At 40.7% G+C, this 20,145-nt stretch overlaps 1 protein-coding gene across 5 annotated transcripts in view; it reads left to right on the forward strand.

Annotated features, from left to right (window-relative positions):
* ppp1r9a (protein phosphatase 1, regulatory subunit 9A) overlaps nt 1–20,145 on the forward strand; it is a 160,227-nt gene that overhangs the window by 87,276 nt on the left and 52,806 nt on the right. For all 5 annotated transcript variants that reach the window (XM_061882368.1, XM_061882372.1, XM_061882370.1 and 2 more), the window contains exons 3-4: nt 13,427–13,559; nt 13,925–14,045. In XM_061882368.1, coding sequence (XP_061738352.1) covers nt 13,427–13,559; nt 13,925–14,045 — 254 coding nt within the window. The remainder of the gene's footprint in view (nt 1–13,426; nt 13,560–13,924; nt 14,046–20,145) is intronic.

The following is a 20,145-nucleotide window of genomic DNA, read 5'->3' on the forward strand; positions in this document are numbered from 1 at the left end:
CTGTGACTAGAACTGTGACAGAACTAGCTACAGCTAGCCGTGGTGTCGGTGGAGGCGGCCTAGGAGGTGCTAGCCATGGTGCCGGTGGAGGCAGCCTAGGAGGTGTTAGCCGGAATACCGGTGGAGGCGGCCTAGGAGGTGCTAGCCGGAATACCGGTGGAGGAGGACGCACAGGAGGTTGCGGTCTGACGGGACGAAAGACCAGCGGAGAAGGTCTTTGTGGAGGAAGAGGCTTGGCTGAACGCCGCTGTGCTACTTTCGTAGCACAGCCACCAGCATGAGCCCCCCCCCCTCCACAAGCGGATGCCAGATGCTCTCTCCACGGTCTACAACTACCTCTAAAGGGTGGGTGGCGGGAGGAACAGAAAGAGGTAGACAGGGTGGGAGGAAAAGTCACTGGGGAAGGGGGCCAAGTCACAGGTGGAGGGGTTTCAAAAAATAATGACCTATACTGTGATTGAAAACAAATGTCTTTAAGGAGTGTAAGGGAGCTATTCACGTCCCCTGTGGACGACTGAGGGAGTGCATGGTCTAAAAAAAAATCAATCAATCAATCAATGTTTTTTATATAGCCCTAAATCACTAGTGTCTCAAAGGGCTGCACAAACCACAACACAAACAATTTTGACATCCTCGATAGGCCCACATAAGGGCAAGGAAAACTCACACCTAGTGGGACGTCGGTGACAATGATGACTATGAGAACCTTGGAGAGGAAAGCAATGGATGTCGAGCGGGTCTAACATGATACTGTGAAAGTACAATCCATAGTGGATCCAACACAGCCGCGAGAGTCCAGTCCAAAGTGGAGCCAGCAGGAAACCATCCCAAGCGGAGGCGGATCAGCAGCGCAGGGATGTCCCAAGCAGATACACAGACAAGCGGTCCATCCTGGGTCCTTCATCTCCACTCTGTTCAGGGGACGTCAGAAGGCTAACGTCAAGGGTGCAGTACCTGTGACTACCAGGCCAGCCTGAGGAGTGAGATGAGGAATAAAAAAAAAGAGTTACCAGACATGGGAGAAGAGTCCTGGGCGGGTTGGAGGTGGCTGTGTCCGTGAAAGAGAGATGGCGGGGCTGATGCGTCACTATCGCGAAGTGAAGTCTTCCTCCGTGACTTCCGCTTTCGCTGATGCGTGCGGACCGGGACCGCAGCGAGCCGAGAGGCGTCGGGTGAAGCCTGAAGACGTTCGGGCTCCCAGATCCACTCTGGCGTGTGGCAAAAAGTCCCTGACTGCATCGCTTGGACTATCTGCCCCGTATGCACATCAAAAGCCTCTATTTCTGCTGCTAGAGAACGTCTACTGGCTCGGACTATACTGTGACGTTTGGCTGGCATCGTGGTGCGTGTTTGCGTTCTCGTGGTGCAGCGGAGATGGAACACAGCGTTAAGGTAGGAATGATGATTTATTCCTAGCTACAAAAACAAACTAATAACAGAAATACTGGCACATAAGCACTAAAGACAAAACAAACAAAACTAGCATGGAGCTAGAATGAACAGAAAGCGCTGGTATGTAAACTAGGGACAAGTAAACAAACAAAATAGCATGGAAGCTAATAGGGTGAAAAATGATAGTTACCACAATGCGGGAAGAGCGATGTCACTTGTTGCGTGTAGCAAACTATATACCGAGAACGAATGTCAAACAAAGGCGGTCTTAGATAAGGAGATAATCACAAACCAGGTGCGCGACGACAAACAAGAAACAGGTGACACTAAATGAGTAACCATGACAACAGAAACCAAATAGGAAGTGCCAAAGACGTCGAATACAACACAGAATGATAACAAAACAGTAACAAAACCAGAATATGACATGGTCTAAGACCTGGACCATGACATATTAACTGCTTTTTTTGATTGATTGATTGATTGATTGATTGAGACTTTTATTATCAGATTGCACAGTACAGTACATATTTCCGTACAATTGACCCCTAAATGGTAACACCCCAATACGTTTTTAAACTTGTTTAAGTCGGGGTCCACTTTAATCAACATTAAACTGCCTCAAGTTGTTGCTCAGAAGAAATAAAATGACAAAACTTTTCTTCTACATATAAAAAGTGCAACATTAACTTGGTCATAAGAGGATATATGGGCTTATTGTTCTTTCACCGTAGAAGTGGGTCAAAATCTAGTTTTAATGCAATACAGCAACCCGAACGGGACAAGCGGTAGAACATGGATGGATGGATTGTCTTAAAAGTGCTGCTATAAAAACATTTGTTATTGTTGTAGCCCTGCCTGGCTGGCCGAGGAGAGGCTGTTTGAATGCGGTGTTTGCACCACGCTCCTCTTTCCCTTCCTTAAAGCGAGGTTGACTTGGGGGTGGTGCTGCTTCAAAGGGGTTAGCATGATTGACTTGTTGGCAGAAGCATACCCTACTGCTGCTGAACAATGTCGGCAAACCTCCGTCCTCCATTGTTGTATCGCACCGCGAAGCCGAAGTGTTCCCAAAGGGGAAATGTTAACGAGGCAGGAGGGTCTTCCAGCTCTGACTTTTGCATGTTGTCCTAGCCCGATAGCTGCTAGCCTGCCCTGTGTTGTGCCTCGCTCTGCATTGTTTACACAACGTGCGGTGTGCTACCTAATATGTCCGTGTGGAAACCCCCGTACCGAAACGGTTCAATACAAATACATACAAGTACACGTACCGTTACACCCTTAATATATATACACATATATATATATATATATATATATATATATATATATATATATATATATATATATATATATATATATATATATATATATATATATATATATATATATATATTTATGTATATGTTCATGAGGCCTTAATCTGCTCATTTCACAGACACAATCCGCTTTGCTCACAAGTTTAGTAGATCAGCTTTGCACGTGTTTTAGTACATGTTATATCCGAGGATAAACCGACTGGACTGTGTGCTAACACGACTGTTGATCATCATTTACAACACTTCCAACAAGCGTGACTCTTTAAGATGGAAAACTGTAGCTGCCATTATGATGTGCAGTGATATTTTCAAATGACCCTAAGTCTTGAACTATACAAAGTATTTCATTAGTTACTATGGTAATTAACATCACTGCAGTTCAGACAAAGCAGTGTGGGTGGGGAGCGTTTTCCACAGTATTTGCAGAGCAGCCAGCCTGAAATGCGGGTGTCGGGGACACACGCGGAAGGAAATTTTAACAACAAAGTTCTAAAGCTTGGTGATGTATCAGATGTATCAGATTGTAGGTGGGTTTATTTTTTTTACCCTTCGCGTTCATATTTTTTGTTGCGTTTCGCTTGATTGTAAAATATGTCAATCGAGAGGGGGTGTGACGTTCATATGTTGTCAATATCCACTGTTTTATCGTTCATAGTTAATATTTTAAACCCCACATTTACATTTTGTGTGTCTCATTCAGTAAAAAAAACGTGAAATTCTATTCCGTTTTTTTTTAAGACGGTCCGTCCATAACGTTTTTTACCTTTCAATCAGAGATTATTGTGAGGTTTTGAATGAGTGTTCCTATAAATCAAATATACCGGCAAATATACCCAGACACATTTTTTTCCTCAAAATTTAGCCCTTGAGTCAAAATAACTGCCCAGGCCTGGCATAGACTGTATGCTACATTCACTCCCGCCTTTAAAGGCACCACACTTCACTGTCGTAACACTCCAACACTAGCATGTAATCTGTATTCTACAGTACACGCAGGACTCTAATCTGTCCTCAACGTTCGTGGCTAGTCCACACGCTAACGTGTTTTGTCCACCTCTAGCATCTTTTTCAGGGTTCTTGTGCAATTATGAGAAACCGCCAGAAGCCGTCAGTCTTCACCCAAACTAAGTTCAGCGTCTCAACAGAAACGTCCTCAACGTGATGATCAAGGGAACATTTATGGAGTGGTATTTTTACTTTCCATAATTGTATGGGTGGTGCAAGCCATCTTTTTTATATCATGATGACCTTTTCCAAAATATATTTCAATCAAACTCATTGCAGTGCAACAGCTTTGTTTGCTTGTGATCTGATGATAGAAAAGTAGGAATAAATATTTTTCAACACCCACATATGTAACGTATGTTTTGTAATCAGGCAACATTTTCAAAAAATTCCCTATAAATTCAAGTAACCCAAAAAAGTACTGTACTTTACTAAACTTGTGTTTTTGAGGACTGTAGGACTATTTGTGTTGACTTTCCCTGAGGCTAGACAGTATTAACTCAATAATTGTGTACTTGGCATGACATGATGGATGGACAAAACTACTGTCCCTTATTTTTGCTACTGCTTTACCCCAAATATGCTTTGGCGTGAGTGTCCTCATGGTTTTATGGCTACAACACTGTGCCCTGATGTATTTCTTTAGCATGTGTGTGTACGTGTGTGTGTGTGTGTGTGTGTGTGTGTGTGTGTGTGTGTGTGTGTGTGTGTGTGTGTGTGTGTGTGTGTGTGTGTGTGTGTTAATAATGCAGGGTTGCTGATCACACTGAATGATTGATGACAGGAAGGTCATGGACAGAACTCACAGGAGGAAAGAAGAGAAATAAAACCGCAGCAACATAAAGTCGCATCACAACATTAATAACAATCATTCCTTTTCAGTGAGTTTTGTCAACCATAAACTTTGTTAGATCTCATTTTCACTTAGTTGGTAATAATTCATAAATATGTGATTTAAGAGGCAATCATTTAGCACAGTGGTCTCCAACCAACTGGTACCGGGCCGCAAAAGAAAAAAAATTATATATATATATATATATATATATATATATATATATATATATATATATATATATATATATATATATGTATATATATGTATATATATATATATTATTATATATATTATTATATATATATATATATATATACACACATTTTTTTAAATTATTAAATCAACATAAAAAACACTGTATAAACATTATATATCAATATAGATCAATACAGTCTGCAGCGATACAGTCCGTAAGCACACATGGTTGTATTTTTTTTATGAAAACCCGTGGGACAAATTTTCAAGCGTTGACCGGTCCGCAGCTACCAAAAGGTTGGGGACCACTGATACATGTAGAAGTAAGAATGTGACATCAGTGCAAGATGCCAGCTGTCCACGTCAACAAGCTGAGTGGCTCTCATATACACCATGTAGCTCCTGCAATAACATTATACATCACAATATATTCATTACTATATAAATGATAATAGATTTAGCTGCTGACCTATGCAATACCATATTACATAATTTCCGGTTATGTTATTTAATCAAATATATTATTACTCTACTTTCTAATGTACTTACTTTCTGTTGTAACATCTACCGTTTTGTTCAAATTTAATCAACATTACATTGATTGGATACTTTACATGAGTCGTGGGCGACACTACAAAATGGATTAGGATCCAACAGGGGCATGATTGATCATACCAACGCTGACACTTCACATTTTCGGGATCATTGAATAAACTTTTGATCCCAAATATAATCAGACAAAAACCGGGTACCGATACCGATTTAGCATGAATATTTCCTACTATTGACTGATTTAAACTATTTAGTTTTTGCCATTAAAGCCCTCCAGTGCCTACGGACTTGTTTTATGACTTTGTAAACTATAAACAAATTACAAAAGGCAGTCAAAAATATTGATCTATACCGGGGGTCTGCAACCTGCGGCTCTCAAGCCGCATACGGTCCTTTAGAGCCGCCCTAGTGGCTCCCTGGAGCTTTTTCAAAAATGTATGAAAATAGAAAAATATGGGGAAAAAATTATACTTTTGTTTTAATATGGTTATTGTAGGAGGACAACATGACACAAACCTCATTAACTGTTAGAAATCCCACTGTTTATATCAAACATGATTCTCTGATTGGAGTATTTGGCTAGCGCCGTTTTGTCCTACTAATTTTGGCGGTCTGAACTCACTGTAGTTTGTTTACAAGTATAACTTTCTTCAACGATGCCATAGAAAGACATATTTTATGCCACTCATTTTGTCGACTAATCTTTTTATGCTGTGTGTGAATGCAAAATGGTGAGCTTTGTTGATGTAATTGACTCATGTGCAGTGCTTATCAAGCATATTTGGTCAGTGCATGACTGCAAGCTAATCGATTCTAGCTTGCTATTTAGGCTAGTTGTATGTACATATTGCATCATTATGCCTCACTTGTAGGTATATTTGAGGTCATTTAATTTCCTATGTCTTCCGTGTATTTAATTTATATCTGCATTTCTCAAGACATTATCTGTATGTAATATTGGCCACAAATATGTTTATGTTTGCCTGTATGTGTGCCGTTATAGACCACAGCAAACGTAAGACAGCTTGCATAGATTGTTTTAAATCAATTCAAAGAAGACAGCCCGTGTTGTGCCGAATTATGCACCCCCGCCGTAGAATGCACCCCCTGGCGGGAGCGCGCTTACGTCACTTGCTTACGTCACTCGTCTCAAAAAGTATACCTAAACTTGGCTGTAATGACCGTAAATCGCCTCTTTCAACATAAAAAAGTACATAACAAGGTGAAATAATCAAATTTTTCCTTACTTGTGGACGGATTCCAAATTGTGACCCTTTAATAATTTCGCCGTCATTCAAGTGCCTTTAATGATTTTGCCGTTATTCAAGTGGCTGAAATTGCCTCTTTCGGCATAAAAAAGTACATCACAAGGTGAAATAATCCAAGTTTTCCTTACTTGTTGACGGATTAAAAATTGTGAGCCTTTAACGATTTCACAGTCATTCAGGCTATTCAGATAAGGCGAAAACAATAACCATTTAATATTGGAATATTTGCTGTCCCGAAAATGTAGTATTGTCTACCTTGACAGCTTACTGTAAAGAATATATGCACCAAAGTAAGCCTCTATATGTACTTTTTTTGAGACATCAACGAGAACGAATGTTTGCTGCTTCATTCGACGTGTTGTTGTGATCCAATAATTTTGCATCCAACTTTAAGAAGCTCATGGATGGATGGATGAATAAATAAATCAATGCACCTGATATCTACCATTGATTTGGTTTTAAGAAGTTTCAAATTGAACAGTCACAAATAACGTTACCAAAAGTACCCGAAGCACCAGAGGTGGAGTTATGATGGGGGTGTATTTTCAGGCAAGACATTGATTCCACCTGCCTGAGAATGCACCCCCATCTATCTCTGGCTAGGAACCTCATAGAGACATGACACTTACGATGGTTACTCATCATAGCCCCCTCTGTATACAGTGAAAACCATGTGATGATCGGACCACCAGAGGTGGAGTTATGATGGGGGTGCATTTTCAGGCAAGACGTTGATTACACTTGCCTGAGAATGCACCTCCCATCTATCTATGGCTAGGAACCTCAAAGAGACATGACACTCACACTGGAAACTCATCCTTACCCCAATTGTGTACAGTGAAAACCATGTGATGACCGGACCTCCAGAGGCGGAGTTGGGGGGGGGGGGGGGGGGGGGTTTGCATTTTCAGGCAGGACCTTTAGACCAGCTGGTAGATATCAGGTGCATTCATTTATTTATTCATCCATCCACCCATGAGCTTCTTAAGTTTAAAGAAAATGTCATATTTTTAATAATACGAGTATTGGATCACAACAACACGTCGAATGAAGCAGCAAACATTCGTTCTCCTTGATGTCTCTAAAAAAAGTACATATAGAGGCTTACTTTGGTGTATATATTTTTTACACTAAGCTGTCAAAGTAGACAGTACTACATTTCGGGACAGCAAATATTAAATGGTTATTGTTTTCGCCTTATCTGAATAGCCTGAATGACGGCAAAATCATTAAAGGCTCACTATTTTGAATCCGTCCACAAGTAAGGAAAACTTGGATTATTTAACCTTGTTATGTACTTTTTTATGCCGAAAGAGGGGATTTCAGTCACTTGAATGACGGCGAAATCATTAAAGGCACTTGAATGACGGCGAAATCATTAAATCCTTACAATTTTGAATACATCCACAAGTAAGGTAAACTTGGATTATTTCACCTTGTCATGTACTTTTTTATACCGAAAGAGGCGATTTCCGGTCATTACAGCCGAGTTTAGATATACTTTTTGAGACGTGTGACGTAAGCGAGTGACGTAAGCGTGCTCCCGCCAGGGGGTGCATTCTACAGCGGCGGTGCATAATTCGGCACAACACCCGCCATTTCCTTTAACTTGAACATACACATCTTGACCTTTGGCCATTCTAAGCCCATTGTGGGTTCTTCCGAGGATGTTGTAGTCGTAATGATTTGTGCAGTCCTTTGAGACATTTGTGATTTGGGGCTATATAAATAAACATTGATTGATTGATTGATTGATTGAATTCAGAGGCATTATCTAACCCCCTGAGAAGTCTGTGTTTTACTAATGTTTTCCAATGTTGTTAAAAATGGGTAGAATAAATGATAAATATCAGGAGCAAGGGTGAAGTGTCTTGCTCAGGACACAACGGACGTGACAAGGTTGGTACCAGGTGGGATTTGAACCAGGGACCCTCGGGTTGCGCACAGCCACTCTTCCACTGCGCCACGCCGTCCCAAACGTTACATTTCAACATTTCTTTCAACGAAGATTTGTGTCAGCCTGCGACACACTATCACATTGATAGTAGATTAACATAGACACTTATATCATGTGTTGACTTCATTATATCACTAATAGAATGCCTTTAATTTTTTGCGGCTCCAGACAGATTTTGTTTTGTATTTTTGGTCCAAAATGGTTGTACTTGTAAAGCGCTTTTCTACCCCTTTTTAAGGAGCCCAAAGCGCTTTGACAGTATTTCCAACTTCACCCATTCACACACACATTAACACACTGATGGCGGGAGCTGCCATGCAAGGCGCTCACCAGGACCCATCAGGAGCAAGTCTTGCCCAAGGACACAACGGCTCTTTCAACATTTTGGGTAGCTGACCCCTGATCAATACCAACCATATACTAACACTTTGTGGAGGTTTTCTGCACGCGTCGCACAGGTACAAACCCCGTTTCCATATGAGTTGGGAAATTGTGTTATATGTAAATATAAACGGAATACAATGATTTGCAAATAATTTTCAACCCATATTCAGTTGAATATGCTACAAAGACAACATATTTGATGTTCAAACTGATGAATATTTTTTTTGTGCAATTAATCATTAACTTTAGAATGTGATGCCAGCAACACGTGACAAAGAAGTTTGGAAAGGTGGCAATAAATACTGATAAAGTTGAGGAATGCTCATCAAACACTGATGTGGAACATCCCACAGGTGTGCCGGCTAATTGGCAACAGTTGGGTGCCATGATTGGGTATAAAAGCAGCTTCCATGAAATGCTAAGTATTTCACAAACAAGGATGGGGTGAGGGTCACCACTTTGTAGGCAAATTGTCAAACAGTTTCAGAACAACATTTCTCAAAGAGCTCTTGCAAGGAATTTGGGGGTTTTACCATCCACGGTGCGTAAAATCATCAAAAGGCTCAGTGAATCTGGAGAAATCACTGCACGTAAGCAATGATATTACGGACCTTTCATCGCTCAAGCGGTACTGCATCAAAAACTGACATCAGTGTGTAAAGGATATCACCACATGGGCTCAGGAACACTTTATAAAACCACTGTCAGTCACTACAGTTGGTCGCTACATCTGTAAGTGCAAGTTAAAACTCTACTCTGCAAAGCCAAACCCATTTATCAACAACACCAAGAAACGCCACCGGCTTGGCTGGGCCCTTGGCTGTTCAAACAGGAAAATAACCATTCGGATTTTTATAGGCGCAAAGTTCAAAAGCCAGCATCTGTGATGGTATGGGGGTGTGTTACTGCCCAAAGCATGGGTAACTTACACATCTGTGAAGGCACCATTAATGCTGAAAGGGCCATACAGGTTTTGGAGCAACATATGTTGTCATCAAAGCAACGTTATCATGGACGCCCCTGCTTATTTCAGCAAGACAATGCCAAGCCACATGTTACAACAGCGTGGCTTCGTAAAAAAAGAGTGGAGGTACTTTCCTGGCCCGCCTGCAATCCAGACCTGTCTCCCATCGAAAATGTGTGGCGCATTATGAAGCGTAAAATACGACAGCGGAGACCCCGGACTGTTGAACGACTGAAGCTCTACATAAAACAAGAATGGGAAATAATTCCACTTTCAAAGCTTCAACAATTAGTTTCCTCAGTTTCCAAACCTTTATTGAGTGTTGTTAAAAGAACAAGTGATATAACACAGTGGTGAACATGCCCTTTCCCAACTACTTTGAAATTCTAAAGTTAATTATTATTTGAAAAAAAAAAAAGTTTATGAGTTTGAACATCAAATATGTTGTCTTTGTAGTGCATTCAATTGAATATGGGTTGAAAAGGATTTGCAAATCATTGTATTCCGTTTATATTTACATCCAACACAATTTCCCAACTCATATGGAAACGGGGTTTGTAAAGAACATTGCCAAGCACTGGTCTTGTGGAGGCAGATCTCCGTGCTCCCTCACACACCGAATACATTTTTTACATGACCAACTGTATTTGATTAGCGAATAAATGCATGACATAAGACACGCTCATGTGTCAATTTCTTCTCTCGTTTTGCTTTCGATGCGTACCCCAATAAAGTGTCAACACGGGTCTCTGGCAAAGCAGTATTTTATCATGTGTTGTGAAGCTTACGATTAAAGTTACGAGGCATATGGCAACAGTTCCATTACAATTTATTCCTGAGCAATGGCGAAACGGACGCAGTAAATCCGCATTTGTGGCAAGCTGACACGATAAGCACACATCCATGTTACGACACCAAAACCATAAGACTTGCAACAGGAGGGAGCGGGGGAGGACTCTACAGGTGGAGCTGCTGCCCTTCTGGCGCTGCTCCAGCCGACAGTTGGTACCTAAGGAGTTAAGCGTTTTTTTGGGAAACTTTGGCCTTTCAAGACAGCAAGCATCTTTTGCGCAACATGGATGTAGCTCACAGAGGAAAAAGTGTTGCGGCCTTTAGTACTAACAATCCTGACAAAAGCTAGTAGCTATGTCATTTTTGCAAGTTGGTATCGAAGTGTTTTTGACAACCCTACAACTGTTACCACAGCTGCTGCAGTTACTTTACTCGCAGCCCAGGTGTTAAAATATACAGTATAAGAGTTATTTCGTCTCTAGAGATGGAACGAAAAACAATAACATTGAGAACTGTTGTAAAATTCCCAATGGTTAGTATTATCGTTTTAAATTGAAATGATCAAAAAACCATGATTCATAATTTCACTTTGATATACTCACATACTGACTGGCACCAGCTCGCTAGCTTAAATGCTAATATGAAAACAAAAGCATGAACATTTTTCCCCGTTAAGAAACAAACCTCACTCTAAGGTCAATAAAACATTGCAGTCTTCGTTTTTAAGATACTCAATTGATATTCAACACTGAACCTACAAGTTCAGAGGAATACGAGACCAAGGTGTTTTTATGGTGTGTTCAAGGACCGCTACACAGAGTAGGACGCCACAACACCCACCACAAATAATAAATAATAGATTTTATTTATTACACACTTTTCATTTGAATAAATGTTAAAGTGCTACAATACAAATCAATATTTAAAACAGAAGTTTGGCAATTGAAACCGATAAAATACAGTGCAGTAAAGCAAAATAGTGGCTTTTTTAACAGTTTGTCTATTAATTTTAGTTATATAAATATAACTTGGTTAAGAGATTTCAATGCGTGTATCAGTACTTTTTGAGCACATTTAACAGTAATACTGTGATAATTTTGTAAACATTAACCTTGATATGACATTTTGATATTGTTGCATCCCTAATCGTACGATATATGTATATCGCTGTTTTGTTGTTGGGCCCGTGTGCAAATACTTTCACTCTCGTTGTTCATCCTCTCAGTGCATTTATTTAGCTCCTGTGTTTGGCTTTTCGCACCACACACGTGACTAGAGTGCACTTGTTGGAGGCAGCTCTTCAAACTGCTCTCAGCAGCGCCCCCTAGCGTCCCCTGTCAAGGGCCGGGTTAGCATGTGAAGTGACAGCGGACATGCAGAGTGGAAAGAACCCTCGTAGGCTCAGGGGAAGTGGGGAGAATATTCCCGTGTCGTGTCAAGTAAATATGCTTAGTGTGCATTTGTTGTCTTGGAAGTGGACATTTCTGTGTAGATGTTTAAAGACGTTGCTTTTTCGTGCTACAACTTATTGCAATTTGCATAACAAGGGCAGATGTAATTTAGTAACTGCACTGCATCATACTTAGAGCAGTTTCTATTGATCTGAATACAAGAAGAGCCTGAAAATTAGAAGACGAATCTTTTTCATGAGTAAAAGGAGCATATTTCTTGGCTGCTCTACAGTTGTTTAATCACTACGCTTTATTGCCCTACATTGGGCATCATAACTCCTCTGTTTGACTCAAGTCATTCGTGGTTTAAATCTCCAGACCACAGATGTCCAACTCAAGGCCCAGCACGCCACATCATGTCAAAAGCCTGGTAATAATATGCCTCAATAAAGTACTTTATTTTCTTTCTAATTGTATTCAGTCTTTCCATTTTGACAGAAAAAAAATGCATGTGCTGTTTGGAATTTCAGCTTTTAAACATTGACCAAAAATGCAAAAAAATATTACTCAAAACATTTTTTGCTTGACTTATAATTTTAAAAAGTTATCCAAAAATGTGTTCACTTTAAAAATGACAATGTATTTTATGGTAAAAAACTGGCAACTCACTCGCAGTTAGGGTTGCATTTTAGCATTTACAGTAATACACAATAAATATTATGATAAAGTGTTAAGTTAGTGGCCAAAATCTTATTGTTGAAAAACAGTGGTATATTTTTTCCAGTTACAGTAATATACTGTACATTTTACAGTAAAATTTTGGAAACTGAGCTGCCTTTTTTTTTACCCAAAAATTGGCAGATATATTTTTACAGTAAATATATAATAAAATGCATCGAAAATTGTGCAATGATATGGTTTATATCAATATATCAAACTCCGCAATGTAACCCTTAATAAAAAATGATGAATAAATAGGTTGTACTTGTATAGCGATTTTCTACCTTCAAGGTACTCAAAGCGCTTTGACACTACTTCCACATTTACCCATTCACACACACATTCACACACTGATAGAGGGAGCCACCATTCAAGGCGCTAACCAGCACCCATCAGGAGCAAGGGTGAAGTGTCGTGCTCAGGACACAACGGACGTGACGAGGTTGGTACTAGGTGGGGATTGAACCATGGACCTTCGGGTTGCGCACGGCCACTCTCCCACTGCGCCACGCCGTAACAACCTATCTTTTTGAGGTTACATTTGAATCAAGATGCTGTTTTCATTGCCATTAAAACGAACAGCACAGATGTTGTCATCTGCCACACTCAAGCGTTATTAAATGACAACTATCGGATATCTGTCTTACCTCTCCAGGTGTTCAACACCTACTCCAACGAGGATTACGACCGGCGTAACGAGGAGGTGGATCCCGTGGCCTCCTCGGCGGAATACGAGCTGGAAAAGAGGGTGGAAAAGCTGGAGCTTTTCCCAGTGGAGCTGGAAAAAGGTGGGAAGAAAAATGTGAATGTGCATCCCACTGGTTCAAATCAGCGTCAACTGAGCTGTTGAGTTTCCTGCACTCCCACACATTTGCAATGATCTTCTCACACTTGTTTACCACTGGCACTTTCATTGTCGACTTGTGGCCCTGAATTATAGTCCAGTGACTTGCGGCTTCTCACCTAACGTAACTCCAAGTGCCTGTGCATAATAAAAAAAACAGGAGTGATGGCACTGTAATTAAAGGTCAGCGTAAGCTAAGTGGATGTCCCTTCCCTCCTTTTCACTATTTAGCTCCAACGGTCATCTTTTCGAGGTGAATGCGGCTGTCGACACATGCTTACATCCTATACTCTGCATAACTTTGTTCAGATGACGACGGTTTGGGCATCAGTATCATCGGGATGGGGGTCGGTGCTGATGCGGGCCTGGAGAAGTTGGGCATCTTCGTCAAAACGGTCATTGAGGGTGGAGCTGCTGAGAGGGACGCCAGGTGAAGCTTTTTTCCTCTTGCCCTACCCACTGCATATTTATACTGTGAGCAGTTGTCTTTTCACACAGGTACACATTTCATGTTGTGCATCTTATTATGGTGTCAACTAGGGGTGTGGGAAAAAATCGATTCGAATACGAATCGCGATTCTTGAGTTGTGCGATACAGAATCGATTCTCTTTTTTTTTTTAAATTGATTTTTTTTTAAATTTATCAATCCAACAAACCAATACACAGCTATACCATAACAATGCAATCCTGTAATCTTAGATTACCACAGTAACTAGTATATCATGCAAACGCGCAGATTCCAACCATTGAAATAGTTTGTATAGTAAGACTTATGGTAATTTAAAAACATCACTGCACATCATAATGGCAGCTCCAGTTTCCATCTTAAAGATCTAAATACATTTTTTGGGAATGTCAGGCGGGCCAGATGAAAAGTTTAACAGGCCGCATGCGGCCCCGGGCCTTAATTTGCCTAGGTCTGGTGTAAACATTTACCAAAGAACTAGCTTAGTGGTTAGCTTAGCTATCAGCATGTTTGTTGCAGGCCTACGCTTGATGTGTAACATGTTCAGCCTTTTCCTCCAGTTATAATGTATTTGGTAATGATTCTTATAGTAGGGTATTAAGACATGTACGTTATTTGCCGTAATAGAGGTGATTATTGTTATCTTACGGGAGCGTCTCCACACTGTGTATAGAGACACATTAGCAGCCTGAGGACTAAAAATAAATATAGTGTTAGCCAGACAGGATTGGCGTTTGTGATCTGCAATAAATGTCATTAATCGGCAATGGCAATCACATCGTTTTAAGCTGATCGTTCAGCATAACCCCATTTATAAACAATGCTTTACACCCTCTGTGGTAAAGTTTGACTGTCGCAGATGGTCCTGAGCAAAGTCATATCTATTATGTACAATCATTATCCCAACAATACAATAACTTCACGTTTCCTGTATGATCATCTTGCAACACCTATGAATAGTCTCTTTCATTCAGGTCATTGTATTCTCAGGGCACCGAGTCGATTGAGTATAGACTGTTGCCATTGTCTTAGAGGATGTTTCGCCCCTCAGCTGAGAAGCATATAACGCTCACAGACTTTCATAAAACAGCTTTAGTCCGAGAGCCTTGTGCCGGATCCAAAGTACTTATCCCCAAATGCCAAGAAAAATGGCTACAAAAAACTGCGAAGCAAAAACAACATTTGCTGCTCAGATGGGAGGTGAAAAGTGTTCGAAGACAAGCTGAACAGTCCAGAATAGATCAATTAAATTCCCTGTGAATGTAAAAAGACTACACTGTACCACAAGGTAATTCGATTACATCATGAAGAGGGCCGAAGTTTCAAGAGCCCAAGGGCTCAGGGGCCGCAGGTTATATTCCTTACTTGATTGCAAAGTAAACGCATCGGCTTTCACACTGCACTGCCAATAAATTAATTATTCTGCAGTCGCTAGTCATTTCCAGCGTGTGCAGATAGTTAACAGCATGAAGAAACAGATGCTCCAGTTTTTTTCGAGAATTGGTGTTCCTTCTTTTGAATTATTTTCCTTTTGTCAGTTTTATTTCTTTACACTCTATTTAGGTTTGTAAGACTGAAAAAAAACCCATTAAAAAGTATAAAGTCAATTGTGTATTTTACATAAACACAATAGGTTTTGTCTTTATACATTCAAACATCAAACTACAAATGTTTACACATATAGAAATTACACAACATTTACCCGCCAAACATTGCACACAACATATGTGGCTCAACACAATTAAACTTAAGGTGTAGCATGGTCAAATTCAGCACTACATTTGATAAACAAGCTTTGCTTGCTAGAGGGTCACTCAAACAACACAACCACGAATACTAAAGAAATCACAAAGTCAGCCATTTCAATACAGAACAAACTAAATCTCTTAATGCACAATATCTACTAACAAATGTTTGACCCCGATTCACGATGAAGCCTTCTAACGCCGTTGCTGCTTGTCTGGATCAATGTGTCCGTCGCTGAAAAGATCCGACAGTAAAAAATGACTCCAGCAATTGCACGGAGCAAAAGATTTAAACTTTGTTGTCCAGTCAATGTTAAATGTTTTATTTTTTAAAATTTTTTTATTAAGTTTGAATGAGTAGTCTTCTTCTCGTCACCCCACTGCTGCTTCACTGTGACACATATGCCTTGCTTTTTCCCCCTGTGGGCTAGCGGGAGTACTGTATACATAATCAACCCAAGTTTGAATGGTTTCATCAAGCCTTTTTGGGTGATGTTTGGCACGCCAAACGAAAAGCTTTGTGGCCTTTTTGTTTCTTCTTAACTCACTCCAAAAGAAAAATGTTGCATCCATTACTTCCATCCCATCCATTTTCTACCACTTGTCCCTTTTGGGGTTGCGGGGGGCGCTGGAGCATTGCTTTTCCAGTTAAAAACATGAAAAGCAAGAAGGGTGTGTTTGAGGAATAAAGCACTTGTAAAAGCTATTTTGCTGCTGTTGTTGTGCTAGCTCTCTTCATCAGCTGTTATGTGTCTAAGTCTCTCTTCTGCTGAGTCGGGGTGACTGGAATGGTCTGAGGTCCACCATGGCAGGCAGACAGAACGATGGGCTCAAGTGATGACCCACAGCTGACTACCAGCGGGTCTTTGGCCGCCACTTCATCCTAACGTATTGCTTGGGAATGTTTATCCCAGAAGCGTCTGCAGTGGATGATTGACACACAAGCAGCTAAAGTGGTTGACATGTGACAAGTCGTGTCACCACTTCAATTCTTACTTTCATATACAATAATGCACGGTGATCATTTACCAGTTTCATCCTCCTGCATGTAAGCTGTTTAAAAAGATGGTTCACTAACAAGCAGTAGATTAGTCATCTCCCATGATGCTAGGCATTATTTTTGTTGGGTTTCTCTATGGACACCTATTGACAAACAAGCTAGGTTTTCCTTTTGTAGTTGGAAATTCAAGCACAGATTTATTTTTAACTATTGTTTGCCTTGAATTGCATGAACATTTTGATTATAAAAAATAGATATCCTCTAAATATATTAATTAGATTATTTCCAAATGAAATGAATTATGAAAATCAGGACTTAATTCTAATTAAGGATGTATATCATTAGGGTTTTAGTGATACCTGTATTTATCGGTACTCTTATTGGTACTTTATGTAATTGGTGTAAATAAAGATGTGAAAAATTAATTTTTTTGAACACAAGAGGTTGTACACCAGCAACTTCATGTAACATGTCACAGCTGGGAAGTTTTTTATCAACAGCTGCTTTTGAAGTCTTAAACAAGTCAAGTGTGTTTGCTGATGCAGTTGTTGTCATCATCTTGGCAAGGACACACAAATCCATCACTGGGTTTCTATTCCTTACAAATAATATTTATATATGGCATGCATGTGCTTTGACATGAAACATCAATTGGCCTGTGGATTACTGAAACACGAGGAGGACGTTTGATCAAGTGCGGTAGTAAAGTTAGTTCACTTTAAACTAAGTTGTATTAGCGTGCGTGACTTTGAGGAGGAAATATTGTTACAAACTTTTATGTGCTGTTGTTACCTTATTTGTGATTATTCCGAGCTGATTATCAGATCTTGACAGTGTTTTTTTCATGGGTAGCAACGCCACCCAAATTTACGACGGTCAGCTGGATGAAAGAAATACCGATAGCCATATCATTTTTCCAGAATCTTACCAGTCCTCCTGAGGGATGAGAATTGATAAGGTTTTCCTGCTCCGATTCTACTTTCGATTCTGCTTAATGATTCGGTTCTCCATAGGTTCTCTTAACAATTGTCATTTGCATGAAAAGCATAACAAACAAGTTGTTTAGCGTTAACCTTGTTTGGTTTGAAGGTACAAACTCAACAGTGTGGCCGACAACCACCCCATGGGGGGCCAGGGTCTTTTTAAAAATAACTCAAATTTAAGAACAACATGAATAGTCTACTGTAGAAGTGAACAAAATATTACATCAAATGACTGTAATATTTTGCTCACTTCTACAGTAGACTACTGTAGTCTGCTCTAGAAGTGAATACAATAGTCTACTGTAGACTATTGTAGTTCAGGGCTTCACCGTGGCAGAGGGGTTAGAATAGAATACAATAGAATAGAAAGTACTTTATTGATCCCTGGGGGAAATTCAGCACCACAGTTCGCTCACAATAGACAATAATAATAATAAATAATATATAACATATATTATATATATAATATATAATATATGAATAGTATAAATATATTATATATATATTCTACATTTAAGTGCAGTCAAGAAGGAACATATGCATTATACAGTCTGATGGCTGTCGGTATGAAGGACCTCCTGTGTCGTTCCGTGTTACATTTTGGGAGTCTGAGCCTTCCACTGAACGTGCTCATTCTTTCCGCAAGGTCCGAGTGTAGTGGGTGGGAGGTGTTGTCCATAATGGCTAAGAGTTTTGCTAGACTTCTCCTCTCTGAAACCACCGCCAGAGAATCCAGCTCCACTCCCACCATATTACTGCCCTTCTCTACCAACTTGTCCAGTCTTTTTGCGTCGCTCACTCTCAGCCTGCTGCCCCAGCAAGCCACGGCATACAATAAAGCGGCCGCCACCACCGGCTCGTAAAACATCTTCAACATCTTTGTACAGACGCTGAAAGATCCTAGCCTCCTGAGGAAGTAGAGGCAGCTCTGTCCCTTCTTGTAGAGGGCCTCAGCGTGTTTTGACCCATTCAGCTTGTTGTCCATGTGTACACCGAGGTATTTATAATCCTCTACCATGTCCACATCGACCCCCCTGATGGAAACAGGGGTTGCTGAAGTACTCCTCCTCCTTCCCAGGTCCACAACCAGCTCCTTGGTCTTTGTCACATTAAGCTGGAGGTGGTTCTCTCCACACCATGTGACAAAGTCCTCCACCAGTGTTCTGTATTCCTCGTCATCACCATCCTCAATACACCCCAGAGTCATCAGAAAACCTCTTAAGGTGGCAGAACTCTGACTGATTGTGGAAATCGGTGGTGTAAATGGTGAAGAGGAAGGGGAAGAGGACCGTATCCTGCGGGGCCCCGGTGTTGCTGACCAGCCTGTCAGACACACAGTCCTGCAGTTGAACGTACTGTGGTCTGTCAGTCAGGTAATTTACAACCCAAGACACCAAGGCCTCCACCTGCATTCTCTCTAACTTCACACCCAGTAGTCCAGGCCGTATGGTATTGAAAGCACTGGAGAAGTCAAAAAACATGACCCTCACACTGCTTGCAGGCTTGTCCAGATGGGTGTGGGCTCGGTTCAGCGTCTGCCTCACAATATGAAGGTCCTGAGGGCTCGGGATCTTTCTGTGTGGAGTTTGCATGTCCTCCCCGTGAATGCGTGGGTTCCCTCCGGGTACCCCGGCTTCCTCCCACCGCTAAAGACATGCACCTGGGGATAGATTGATTGGCAACACTAAATTGGCCCTAACGTGTAAATGTGAGTGTGAATGTTGTCTGTCTATCTGTGTTGGCCCTGTGATGAGTTAGCGACTTGTCCAGGGTGTACTCCGCCTTCCGCCCGATTGTAGCTGATTGGCACCCGTGACCCCAAAGGGAATAGGCTGTAGAAAATGGATGGATGATTATTTCAAAAGTAAAAGTATGCCAGCTATTGACAAATATGAGCAAGTCAAGTTGAATAAATGTTTGCTTGTGCAGTTTTGCAACCATCAGCTATAAGCATGAACTATCTATCATTTTGCAGAAAAATAAGCTTATCACTTTTTTTCAGGAAGGATATGAGATTTTTCTGACTAATTAGGGTGCCTGCGCTTTGTAGAAGACTTCTCTGGCTCTTTGGTTACGATTTGCATGATAACTATGATTTCATGCTTACAGTTATCAAAGCGGCTTTTACACAGAGGTGCTAACACCACAGGCAGTGCTAGTTAGTTAGTTATTAACAGCAAACGACGTGATGACATTGCTGCTGGCTGAGAGTCATTTCCGGCTTGGACGGAATCGAAAAGCCATCTTTCACTCAAGTTTTCATATTTTCTGTGTGATAATGATTTGGCTAGCATTTCCTCTTTTGCACAAACTGTATGAAATATCTACTTTGCAA

Source organism: Nerophis ophidion, linkage group LG21 (assembly GCF_033978795.1).
Source record: "Nerophis ophidion isolate RoL-2023_Sa linkage group LG21, RoL_Noph_v1.0, whole genome shotgun sequence".
Classification (NCBI taxonomy): domain Eukaryota; kingdom Metazoa; phylum Chordata; class Actinopteri; order Syngnathiformes; family Syngnathidae; genus Nerophis; species Nerophis ophidion.